The 12,232-nt window shown below is 53.1% G+C and overlaps 1 protein-coding gene across 2 annotated transcripts; it reads right to left on the reverse strand.

The window, feature by feature from the left end:
- Positions 1-203: 203 nt before the first annotated feature.
- On the reverse strand, positions 204-9,101 carry SERHL2 (serine hydrolase like 2). 2 transcript variants are annotated; one of them, XM_068401722.1, is made up of 12 exons: positions 8,994-9,101; positions 7,312-7,546; positions 7,127-7,240; positions 5,996-6,037; positions 5,226-5,245; positions 4,944-5,018; positions 4,036-4,145; positions 3,681-3,760; positions 3,286-3,320; positions 2,436-2,512; positions 1,331-1,424; positions 204-1,024 (listed from the first exon to the last, which is right to left on the reverse strand). In XM_068401722.1, the coding sequence occupies exons 2-12, from the start codon at positions 7,457-7,459 to the stop codon at positions 908-910; spliced, it is 912 nt and encodes a 303-aa protein (XP_068257823.1). In that variant the 5' UTR covers positions 7,460-7,546; positions 8,994-9,101; the 3' UTR covers positions 204-907. The 2 variants fall into 2 exon arrangements, with proteins under 2 accessions (XP_068257823.1, XP_068257822.1); XM_068401721.1 differs by lacking the exons at positions 4,944-5,018; positions 8,994-9,101 and having other exon boundaries at positions 7,312-7,540.
- Positions 9,102-12,232: the final 3,131 nt, after the last annotated feature.

The following is a 12,232-nucleotide window of genomic DNA, read 5'->3' on the forward strand; positions in this document are numbered from 1 at the left end:
TGCATGGGAAGACTGCCAGGCCTGCTTGCTTCAGTTGGCTTTTTGCATCAATTTAACTAGGAGGCAGATGGATCCTTAATGTGCCCTATCTAAAGCAGACTGCATGTAAAAATCCTGGCCTCCTAAGATTGGCATTTTAGGTGCTTGGGTGAGCATCCTAAAAGAAAGGAGGTTCACTTTCCTATAGAGTCAAGAAGACAGAGTTAACATTGGGAGATTAATCTTTATTTAGATGGACAGAAATCATCTCTGCCAAATTTTCCATTATTAGTAATTTTCCCAGCTGCTTCAGCTAGAGGATTAGTGACTCATTCCCTAGGAGTTCATTAAAATGGCCTTTGGTGCCCAGGTGAGCTCTTATTTAAGCTGATTTAAAAAACCAAACAGCAGCTCTCACAGTAGAACAGAGACACTGAGGCCCTCTGAGCTCAGGCACCCATGGAAATAAGCAGAGAAGCAGAACACTTTCCTGGTTTTTCAGTAGGTCTAAACCTGGGAGGAGACTGGTCACACCATCCTCAGGGAGGAGGTGAGTTGAGCCACCTCTCTCTTGCAATGCTACAGCTGGTGCTGCTGCTCCCACAGAGGATGCCTCTACCTGTACTCCTGCTCCATTTCAGGGTACAAGTTAGGAGCAAGCAAGGGAAAGGCCACTCTGGGATTTTATCCCTATACTCAGAGCTGGAAGGGGAGGAAGGATTCCCTTTCCCCTTGGCAACTGAGATACATAGCTCAGCTCTCCTCCAGGGAACCCCTGGCAGACCTGCTTCCACCCTGCAGTGAGCTAAGCTTAGGGAAGGGTGTCATGAAACTGATATTGGATGTGAGGTAGGAATGGTGATGATTCCTCCAGAGCCTGTTTTTTTAGCTCCCTGTTCTCCTGGACTGCCGCAGCAGTGAGGGCTTCCTAGAGCCTGGCTCTGGCGTTCTGCGCCATCAGGAAGTTGCTGATTATCCCGGACACCACCTGGGGCTCGTTCAGGTGCACAAAGTGACTCCCAGGCACCTCTACTAGCTGGATGTGCTGGAGGGAGAAAACACAAGATGTGGACCAGGTAAGCATTCCCTCAGGCAAGCTGTGCTGCTTGTTGGCAGTTGGGGAGGGGTGAGTGAGGCAGGACAGGGATGGGAGGACTAGGGAAGAGCTGGGTCCAGAGGGCAGTACTAACTTGGGCAGCACAGGCAAAGTTGGCTTTCCCCTATGTGAGGGCTGTGCCATTCAGGACATATCACCTAGTGGGGGTGTCCACCAAAGTGAGCTGCTTCCTAGCTGCTGCTCCTGGGTTGGTGGTGCATAGAGCAGAGATGCAAGGATGGAGTTTGTTCTCACCTCTTTGAGGGTAGACTCGAACGCCTCCCATAGGGCTTTCACAAAGCGACTTCTGCTGCCTAGCTTGTACAGTACCAAGAGTCCATCTTGTGCTCTGAAAAGCAACAGCAAGGCTCAGTATAGCACATAGCGTGCCTCCCTTTGTCTTTGCTGCTGTCCTGGGCAGAAGCAGTGTCCCCAAGACAGCGAGGCAAAAGACCCACTGCTCTTTCCAGGCTGCTTGTAAACAGCAGGGTTACAGGGTCATACATGGTAGTCAGAGGAGCACCTCACAGCCTGGCTAAGCAGCTATTTTCTATCTAACTCTTTAAAACCTTGGGTGATTGCCTACTCGTACCAGAGTCACACAGGCCAAGGTAGCCAGAGCCTTGCACAACTTGCCCTCCAAGGAGATGGCAAAAACACAGAGGACTGACAAAACCAGCTACCCACACAGACAGCTTAACAGCTTGTGGAGCTCCATGCGAGCCACTGGCTACCTGCCCATAGCTTCTCCCTGCCCTGGCCACTGCAAGGGAGAGCTTGACAGAGCTGGGTCAGGCCAGGGGCTCCAGGACCAGCTGGAGTAGGTGGGGCCTGCCATGGTTTCACCTGTTTGCTCAGGCAAGAGGCTTCGGGGTCTGGAGAAAGGGGGCAGGCTGGGTTGCTGTGACTGGGGGAAGAGCCAGGCCAGGAGGAAAGCAAGTAGGAGCGGTGCTGTGGAGGGTCATGTGCCAGGATGGTCCCTTGCTGTATAGGGCTAAGGGATGGAAAGTTGTGGGATGGGAGTGTGAAGGCAGGAGCGTGGGGAGGACAGGACAGGACTGGCATTTCCTCAGTCAGCCTTGCACCAGGGAGGGCCAAGCTGAAAGCACAGCACAAGGCTGGGTGGAGGATGTTCCAGCTGCTCTCTGCCTGCACCAGGAGCCTGCCCAGCCCAGGGCAGTGGTGGGGAACTGGGAAATGCTTCTCACATGTAGGGCTGTACTGTTATGCCAATGGGCTCGAAGGTCTGGGTGACCACTGCAAAGGAGGGGGTAGTGGAGGACTCCTTTCTAACCTTCATCCCCTCCACCCAGGGCTGCAGGGAGGCAGCAAGGGTTGGTTTGGCTTGTGCCTCACTCACACAATGATGAGAACACGGTCCTGAACCTTCTGCAGGAGCTTCACACACTGCTCCACTGTGAAGGACTCTTGACTCTGCTGCAGGTACAAAGACAGGGAGAGTGGCAAAGGTCAGGGACAGCGGCTGGGGGCAGAGGGTGTCCCCGACCTCTGCCGCACTAGTGGCTCTGAAGGCAGAAGTGGCTGCGGCCCCGAAGCTGCTGTGCTGGGACATGACAGGCAGCCAGGCTGCGCGCAAGAGTAGCTGGCTCTGCAAAGGCTCCTTCTGTCCAGCTATGTTTCAGGGCTGCCAACAACGCTGCCTGCTGGGATGCAGCACATATGGGAATGATCTCATAGCAGACAAAAGCTTTAAAAATCCTTTTACTAAAAAGGAGACAGTACGCTACTCTGGCTTTCATAGCCTGGCAGTAGCACAGGTAGAGGAGGCCTTAATGTGCTCAAAAGTGGCACAAAGGTATCAAAATATCAAACGTAAGGACTTTGCTCCACTGTCTCTCCCCTTCTTATACAAGTGACCTGACAAAGAAGCTGACCAAAAGCATCCATCCATCTGCTGCCTGAAGAGTTAGAACAGCAAGAAAATGTGGCCAGGAGGCCCTGGGGCAGAGGAACTGCTAAAAAATCAGTAACATTTTCCAGTGACTCTGTAAGCTGTGTCAGTTAATGATCAAGTTCGGGCTCTTTTAACAGCAGCATTTAAAAGAGATGGGGGAATTAGGGAGGCAGAAAGTCAACGGTTGGGTGGAGACAGGGCCTGGGCTCAGTGAGTGGGCCTTCCCTATCTCTGAGTTTTCTGTAAGCCCAGGGCTCAGAAGCATCAGGGGGCACATCAGAAGAGCAATGCTCACCGTACGGGCTCTCATGTCTCTGTTATACACCAACCCTGGAATGAAAAAAAAACAAGAGAAGGGTTTCATGTTTCACAGGAGCAGGAGTTGCTCTGTTTCTCCTCACCTTTGGGGTCTGCCCAAGACTTTTTGAGACAGAAGGAAGAGGATTAATTCAGATTTCTCCTTTTTTTGATTTCTTTTCTTTAGCTGTTCTAGGACTCAAGCACCAACCCCAGTTGCTGGGAATGGAGAGCTCTGCCTCCAGACTTAATTGATCCCATTCAGGCTGCGTAAACTTGTAGCTTAGGGCACCCTGTACCCTGTGGAAGACAATGGCTGTTGGCACCACTCCCTTCCCACGCCCAGCGTTGTCCCAGCACCGTGATGAGCCCTGTCTCCATGCAGCCCCTTACCAGCGGGTGTCTCAGTTGCTCCTCGCTGCAGTAGGATTGCCCCACCCTCTGCTGTCAGATGTCTGTTTGCTTCTAAGAGCCTGGGGGAGACATGGCAGAGAGATTCTGCTGCTGGAAAAGGGAGGCAGGGAAGTAAAAATGGCATGACAAGCTGACAGCGAGCTCCCAGACTGCTTCAGAAAAGAGCAGAAAGAAGCAGCAGCTTCTGGCAGCAGAAGCAAAAGGTCTTGCTGAGATACCAGAGGAGGACTTGAAAGGGGAAGTGTGGGGACAGTTTCCCTTTCTCGTTCATGCAGTCATAACTCTGTCTGAGGTGACAGCAGGCAGCAAATGAAGAGGACAGATGGGAACTCACCTCTGCAATGCTGCTTCGGGGCTCCGTGCTTTGGGAGTTTGCTGCTTTGCCTCTAGACTCAGTAATCTGTCAATCACCATCCGTTTTGATTTCAGCCACGCCTCAGTGTCCTGAAACAAAGAGAGGTAGGGAACAGGAGTAAGCACTCTCTTCTGAACCATTTTACCCCTTATCAGAGGGTAGAAGAGGGCACTTCACCCGTCAGCATCCCTCAGAGCTGGTACCAGTTATAGACATCATATTAAAAATGCCCATTTCCAGTGAAGCGGGAACAGCAATACTTAAAAGGCAAGGTAGGAACAGAAAGCTAAGCACTGCTGTAAAGAACATTAACTTTCTGCCCTTGAAATCTTTTGTACCCCTTCCTACCTCACTTTTGAGGACAACTGTCCAAAAGAACAAGGGAAATGTGGTATTTTTTGTCTCTCTGACCCTAGGCTTCTGTCCCACTGCTGCCAAAGCCCCAGCATCTGGTAGCTGTGATGGCAGGTTGGGAATGTAGCTTTATGTCCTGCCAGGAACAGAAAAAGAAATCCACCAACCTTGCATGCAGGTCACCCAACAAGCTGTTGGCAAAAAGACAACTTCAGCTGGCAGTTGCTTGGACAGAGGTTCCAGTTCCTTTTGTACAAGGGCATGGCACAGACAAGTTGATGTCAGTGCTAAGGGACTTCAGGATGTGGAGCACTACCAAGTGTCCCCCAAGGGCCACCCTAAGCAGGGACCTCAGTCCATGGAACAAGGAGCAGATCTGTGCCTGATACTGCCAAAAGGAAGAGCCCTGAGACTTGTGTGACCTGCCAGGAACTGGTCACATCAGTGCTTTCTCTGTACAGATGAGGGAAATAAAAAAAAACACCACTTTTTTTTATTTAAAAAAGGGATGGGAAGGACATGTGAAATCTAACCTCTGGAGCTAGCAGAAAGCCAAAATTTTCCAGCAGGATCAGCTTGTCCACCATCTCAGGATAAAGGAAACTGAACTGAGGGAAGATGAAACAATATGAAAGAAAGAGAAAAGCTGAGCATTGAGTGATGTCTTCGTCCTGCTACACTGGAAAGGAGGGCAGGGCAGGGCCTCTCCTCCCCTAAGATCCAAACCCCACGCAGTCTGTCCCTTCATTCCTCTCCCATTTGTTGTTTGAGCTGCAGAAATCACAAACTCCATGAAGAAAGGATGCTTTACTCACCATTCCTGCCACAGACCCACCTGCAAAGGAAAGAAGGGTGCTCAGTTATGCACAGGACCCCCCCCCAATAACAGAACTCCCCCTCCCCACAGTAGGAGCTGCCTTAGAAATAGAAATGCCTGTTGTACCAAGGGACAAAGCCCCAGCTACAGAGTAAAGCCTTCCCAGCAGGCAGGATGCAGGCAGAGAGCAGGGCTATTGGCCAGCTGGACTCCCCATCCCGTGCCATCCCCATCTCCCTTTCAGATAGCAAAGGCCAGGGAGGAGTTACTAGTTAAAACAGTATGGTAGGCAGGGACTGTGAGCTGTGGCCAGAGCAGCCCTGGGAAGCAAAACCCAGATCATGGCAAAACCCCATCATGTCCCAAGCACAAAGGGATAGAGCCTGGAGTCTGGTTCCCCTCAGCAAGCTCTGCGACCCACCAAGAAGGGCCTTGCTGTCCCCAGGCTTTGTGGCCTTGTGGGGACCAGACAGGAAGGCCTTCTGTGAATTCTCCTGCTGTAGACCACTCCTCTTTGCCCATCACTATTCCTTCCTGGGGGTGGGGGAAAGGCCCACAGCAAGAGTTACCACTGTTTGTACTACAGGGTCTTGAAAACAGAGGCATTTCAAGGAAGGGCACAGATTTTTGAATCACTCAAGCAGGAACCTGGTACTTGACACAATATAATAAATATTCCAACCCAGCTCCTCACAGCATGTCTTGGAAGTCAATTATCTACTCCTATTTCCGTGAATCTCACCGCTTACAAGGACAAGAGCCACTTACCCATACTGTGACCCATCAGGGTGAACCGTCTCCACTGCAAAGCTAAGTGGCAACAGACAAAAACAGACAGTGATGCATTAGAAACCAGAGCAGCGGCATCTTGGTGCTTCACCAACACAGGCCCCTTCTCCTGGGAGAGCTTTTGCACTGCTTCATTTGTTTCCTAATCCAGAAATGAGGTGGCTAAGTAGGCCAGTTTTAAAGATAAAGAGCATCCACCATCTCATTTCCTTGGTAGTTAAGTCACGCAGCTCTCCAGCTCTCTCTGTAAGGCAAACAAACTACAGCAAACCCATTTATTGCCAGACTCGCGTCTGAAGCAAAGGAGCCTGACTGGGCAGCATCTGCCGGAAGAGAGAGACCCTGACAGAGCACCACGCTGCAGGACATTCTGCAAGAGCTGTGAGGACAGAGCCAGGTCCACTGCCTTGAGGAAAGTATGATTATTCCAAGTGAAAACTCTCTGTACCATTTAGCACATCAGGCTCTTCAGTCCATTTTTAGGGCACTCCGAGAGGCTTACATGAAAATACCGCTTCAACAGTGCTGCCCTTCTGAAATACACCTCACTGAAAGACATGTTTTACCCTGTGGCACGTCAAAGAACTTCTAAAGGCTCTCTGTATACTGAATGAGGGGTGCAAAACTGCACACGCCATGGCCTCCACCAAGATCAGAATACAGACGGGCAGTTAGATCAGGAATTATTAGGAGGCCAAGACACCTTGGCTTTCAGATTTCTTTCTTTGATACTAAAGCAAGCAGCAAGCTGCCATCAGGGAGAACCAGAGAGTCTCCAGCTTACACCTAACACTGGTTAGAAGGCACTGGCTGCTTACAAAAAGTCAGTCTAGCAAAACTATTTAGTTGCATCCACTTTGCCACTACTGCTTTTTAGTAAAGAAACACTTGCTTCCCAGGGCTTACTGTTTCTTCCTCTTACACACAGTGAGAAAGAGGGATGCTTATTCACTCTGTGGTCACAAAGCACCAGCTAACAACAGGCTGGGGAAAAGCAGAGCGAATGGACCCCTCTCCTGGCAGTAAATGCTGGCTGCTTGTTCCAAGGAGCAGGAACACTATAACACCCCCTGCACAAACATGCCCTCATGGGTGCCTTCAACTACCCACCTGCTGCCACCCGACGCACATCGGTCACGTAATCCAGAAAATAGTAGGGGGAGCCTGCAGGTCGGTGGGATGACAAGCCATGGCCAGAGAAATCCATTGCCACATAATAGCAATCTGAAAGGGAGAGAGTATCAGATGTGCAGCCCTGCAACACAACAAGAACCATCCTGATGAGCCAGACCTACCTCTGGGGAGCAGTGGAATGAGCTTGTCAAAGGTATTGGCATTGTCCAGCCAGCCGTGCAAGCACAGCACGGGGTGTCCCTCCGAAGGTCCCCAAGCCTTGGCTGCCACGTGGCCCCAGGGCACAGGGAACTTCAACTCTGAGAACATGCCCAAAATAGAGTGCTCGCAAGTGATGTCCCTGGAGAGCCACGTGCTTGGAGTAGGTCCCAGGGATCTTGTTAATGGCCCAGAACTCTGAAGAGAGTAATACAGGTCTTTAGTAACTCACCAGCCTCCTATGGTCTTAATTAGCAGCTTGCTGATTTATAGCTCCCCATTCAACATCCCAAGCTGCCATCCCTGCCTGCCTGTTTGGGGAAACCTCCTCCCAGCACGTACTAGCGATGCTCCTAGGAAGAAACAAGCTTTCCCTACACAAGAGGAGAAAGCGTCCCCTTTGTGTCTCCACAGCAGCTGCAACCCGACCAGAAGGCGCAGGAGATCTAGCAAGAAGGAACCACGCAGAATTCCGCCAGCTACCTGCAGTCAGCCAGCCACCTATCTTGGATCAAAAAGATCATTTCGGGAATAAGGATGCTGCCTCCAGTACTAGACTGTTACCACCTTCTCTCTTTTACCTTGGTGCTTCTCCTCTTTCACACCACCAGTCGGCACCTTCGGGAGAGCAGCTGGCTACCTGCCACAGAGCAGGTCACTGCTGCCACCCTCACGTGCAGCCCTCAGGGCCAGGGACTCTGCATGGCATATGGGTCCACAACCTGCCAGGCACCCACTTGACCTCAAACCTGTCTCGTCACTGCCGATCTGCCTGGCAATCACCGAGCTACATCTGACCTTTACTCAACCCCAGGCTCCTGAGTGAACCCCCCAGTACTACCCAGCCTCTGAGAATCTTCCAGGGGTGGTTTGAGTATCTCCCCTTTACCCCCAAGCCCTTCTGACCCCTAAGGCCTCTCATGGGGAGCCTGACCATCCCCTTACCAGTGACTTTGTCTCAGCTCTCTGCTCCCTTAAATAGCCCTCTGAGACCCCACAACAATTAAATCACTCTACAGCAAGTCCCCCCTGAGCCCATGCCTCTGTAAGGTGTGCAGACAGAGGGGGTGGGCTGAGAGGGGAGGCTGCTGTCAAGGCCCTGAGGGCACTTACAGGCCCTAATCGTCCAGATCGGCCACACCTGGGGCCTCCTCTGCATCTTTCCCTCCTGCCCATGAGCCTATTTAAGCTCAGCCCAGGACCAGCCCCAGCAATGCCCTAGCGATCACGGCCCTGCCTGCTGATCGTAGGGCTGTGTCTGACCCCGGCAGCCATTGCCAGGCCTCATCCTGACAGACGTGGGCCGACTTCCCGGCATGACCGTGGACCTGCCCCTTCCTCACGGACCTGCCTGATGAACTGGGCTCCTGAACCTGACTGCCCTGCCTGGGCCCAGGGGGACTCTGGTTCTGGGGTCCCCTCGGGTCCAGGGTAGGGGCCTCCCCAGGCGGGCAGGAAGGGCCGCCACAGCCGGGCCTTCGCCTCAGGGCGCTCCGGGACAGCTGGTCCTGGCTCCGGGGAAGAGCTGCCCGGGGACCGACCCCCGTCCGGCCCCGAGAGGGGCCCCCAGAGCCCCGCGGCTGCTGACGCCCGCCCCGGCCCCGCTCCCGCGCCGCCCGCTTGCTGCGCCCCGGCCCCCTCCTACCGCTCCGTCTGGCCGAGACGGCAGAGCAAGGCCGCGGCAGGAGGACGCAGCCCGGCGGCGGGGCGGGCCGGACCGGCTGCACCGCCCTGCTCCCTGGGACGCCGGGCCCCCGCCTCCGGCCGCTCCGCCAGCCCGGGGCCGCCACGGCCCGAGGGAGGCGGCTGAGGGCGGGGCGAGTGCCGCCATCTTTGTCTCCCCTCATCACCTCACGGCTGCCGGGGTGCAGCTGGGAAAGGCGGTGGGAGCACAGCAGCGCGTCCTCCCCGGCCTCGGGAGCATTTCCCGGTTCCCCGCCGCTCCCCACCCGTGGCCCTACAGCAAGGGGCCATCCTGGCAAACACACGACCCTCCACAGCACCGCTCGTACTTGCTTTCCTCCTGGCCTGGCTCTTCCCCCAGTCACAGCAGCCCAGCCTGCCCCCTTCTCCAGACCCCGAAACCTCTTGCCTGAGCAAACAGGTGAAACCATGGCAGCCCCCACCTCCTCCAGACCCAGCTCCTGCAAGCTCTCGCCTGGGTGCCCAGGGCAGGGAGGAGCTGCGGGGCAGTAGCTGCTGCCTTGCACAGAGCCTGTGTTGGATGGGGCTCCGTAAGAGTAATGAGGGATTAATGATGTCCGTGGGGTCTGAAGCTGCGGTCAACCTACTGGGCGCTGTAGGGACCTGTGAGGAGTCACAGTTGTGGAGATACGGCTGCGTCCTTGACTACCTCCAGAAGACACATTACTGATAATGGAAACTGCCTGTACTGCAGCATTGCAGTGTGAGATGTTTTAACTGTGACCCAGGAGCACTGTAGCGACATCAAACAGGCTCAGTGCTTGACACCAGTGCTGAACTTCTATCACTCTCTGATGGAGAAACTCTTCTGAACTCTTAACACTTGCTGGACTCGTGTTGCTCCAGGGGTGAGAGTCACTCTCCCATACTGTGACCCATCGCAGTGAACTGACTACTGCAGGGCCGAGTTGCAGCAGATAAACAGCAGACAGCCCTGCCTTAGCCGTTCCACTTCTTTTCTGCAAAAACATACCCCTCTCAGCCGGAGAGGCTTCTACAGAGTTTTCCTCATTAGTTGCCCAGAAAGGGGGTGGCTGCACAGACCAGGCTTGGAGAAAGTCAATACCTGTATTGTATTGTATGGCTGGGAATAGTGCTTGCTGATGCCTCGCAATCCTTCCAGCAGTCAGAGTCTACCAGGCCTAATGCAGACCACAACCATTCCCCTTCAGTCAAGGACTCAGCAGTCAAATGAAGCAAAGTCAAACCGTGCTGTGAGCAGTGGGACGCCTTTCTGGAACAGTTGGAGAGAGCAGAATGAATGTCTATTCTTAGGGAGTCATTTTATATTGGTAATTGAAAACTCTCTGCTCAGTTCAGCACATCAGTCTCCTAAATGACACAATACATTTTCAGAACAGCCTGCAAAGCTTGAAAGAAACCAGCATAGAAGCTTACAGCCTTGTTTCTCCTGCCTAGCTCAAACTCGGCTCTGTACCACAGCAGTGAAGGTAGCCCTGGGGACCCATCACAGAGAAGAAATGAAAAGCTATGCAGCTCACAACCTCCCCTCCAGGTGAGCCATTAGAAGGGAAATCAGAACATGAATTCTTATAGGTTTGGAAAGTCCAGTGCATTGCTTTTTTTTAGGTCCCCATGCAGAAGAAGCGGGAAAGCAGACCACAAGTGCTAGGGGAATCGTGCGGAGGGAGAGAGGGCCACAGTACCATCTACAGCTTCTTCCCTACAGCTGTCAGAGGTGGGTGTCTAATTACAAAAGGTGAAAAAGCAAAGAGACACCTTTTTTTTTGGTAGAACAGATTTGTACAATACACTCAATAATCAATTGCTGCTTCTGCTGCTGTTACAGACGGCAGGGTCTTCCTGTGAATTGCTGGGATTTCTTCATGACAACCCACAGGAAAGGAGTGTAATTCTCAGGCAGTGGCTGCTAGGCATCCAGTTCTTCTGTCTACAGCATGGCTCTTGAGGAAGAGGACCCTGTATCAGGTGCAGGAGTGATGCGGACCCCTTGCACAAACCTCTCTGGTTGGTGGGACAACAGGCCACGGCCAGGAAAATCCATTGCCACTTAACTGTAATCTGAAAAGGAGAGAGCATCAGGCATGCAGACCTGAAGCATGACACACAGCCCATCCTTGTGAGCCAGACCCACTTCTGGGGAGCCGTGGAATGAGCCCATTGAAGGTGGTGGCATTGTCGAGCCAGCCCTGCAAACACAGCATGGGGTATCCCCTTCATGGTCCCCAGGCCTTGACTGCCCCATGTCCCCGGCACACGGGGAGCTTCACCGCTGAGAACTTGTACGCACAAGCAACGTCCTCTGCATGCTATGTGCTGAGGGCTGGTCCCCGGGAGCTTGTTAACAGCCAAGTGCTTTGGACAGAGCTTGTAGGTAGGTGGTAGTTACCAAAGTTGTTTATCTGGCAGCCCTGACCTCTACCTAATACCAGTTTTTGGGCATAAGCCTTGTTTGGGATAACCCTGGGATCCTGCTGTAAATGCTTGCCCTGGTGGTATGTGCGTCACCAGTCAGGTCTTGGGCCCTCTCCCTCACCGCCTCCTCCACCACTCCAGCAGCCAGTAGGATCTGGGCTCTCTTTGCTTGGAGTCACAGAGATGACCTCTGGGGCTTGGGTGGGAAGGATGAATTCTCTAGTGAATTCTGACTCGTGTGACTTGCATCCCAAGTCACTTCTGGTAGGAGGCTTCATCAGCAGACACCTCATGGGAAAGGAGAAATTCCTCACAGAAATCATCAGCGATAGGTGATGTGGAATAGAGCTCCAAGTGGAGAAGGTTGTACTGGGATACAGCCCTGGACCCTCCCTCAGCAGCAGAACTGTCATCCTATTAGCCAAAGCCAGATTGTTGAGATCTTCTCCAGGTCCCTCATGTCTTCTCTAGCAATGCTACTTACCCCTCTGAAAGAACAGCCCAGCATCGCAACAAGACTGCATATCTCCCCCTGCACTGCCTGGGAAACCACCCCCAGGAGGAGGGCCCTAGTCAGCACGCATGGCAAAATTTGGATGGCTCACAACATTAATTTTGCTGCAACTACTTCTAAGTAGTGCTGCAGGCCACTGCAGTGGAATTGCTGCCTGTGGAGGACCAAATTAGACTCCACCTGGCAAGGTGCTGGGGCATTGGCTAGGCTGCACTGGGCTGGTGGTAGGAAAGGCTGGTTTTGCTTAAGAACTAGGAGTTAGTTTGAGA

The sequence above is a fragment of the Nyctibius grandis genome, chromosome 5, assembly GCF_013368605.1.
Source record: "Nyctibius grandis isolate bNycGra1 chromosome 5, bNycGra1.pri, whole genome shotgun sequence".
In the NCBI taxonomy this organism is placed as follows: Eukaryota; Metazoa; Chordata; class Aves; order Nyctibiiformes; family Nyctibiidae; genus Nyctibius; species Nyctibius grandis.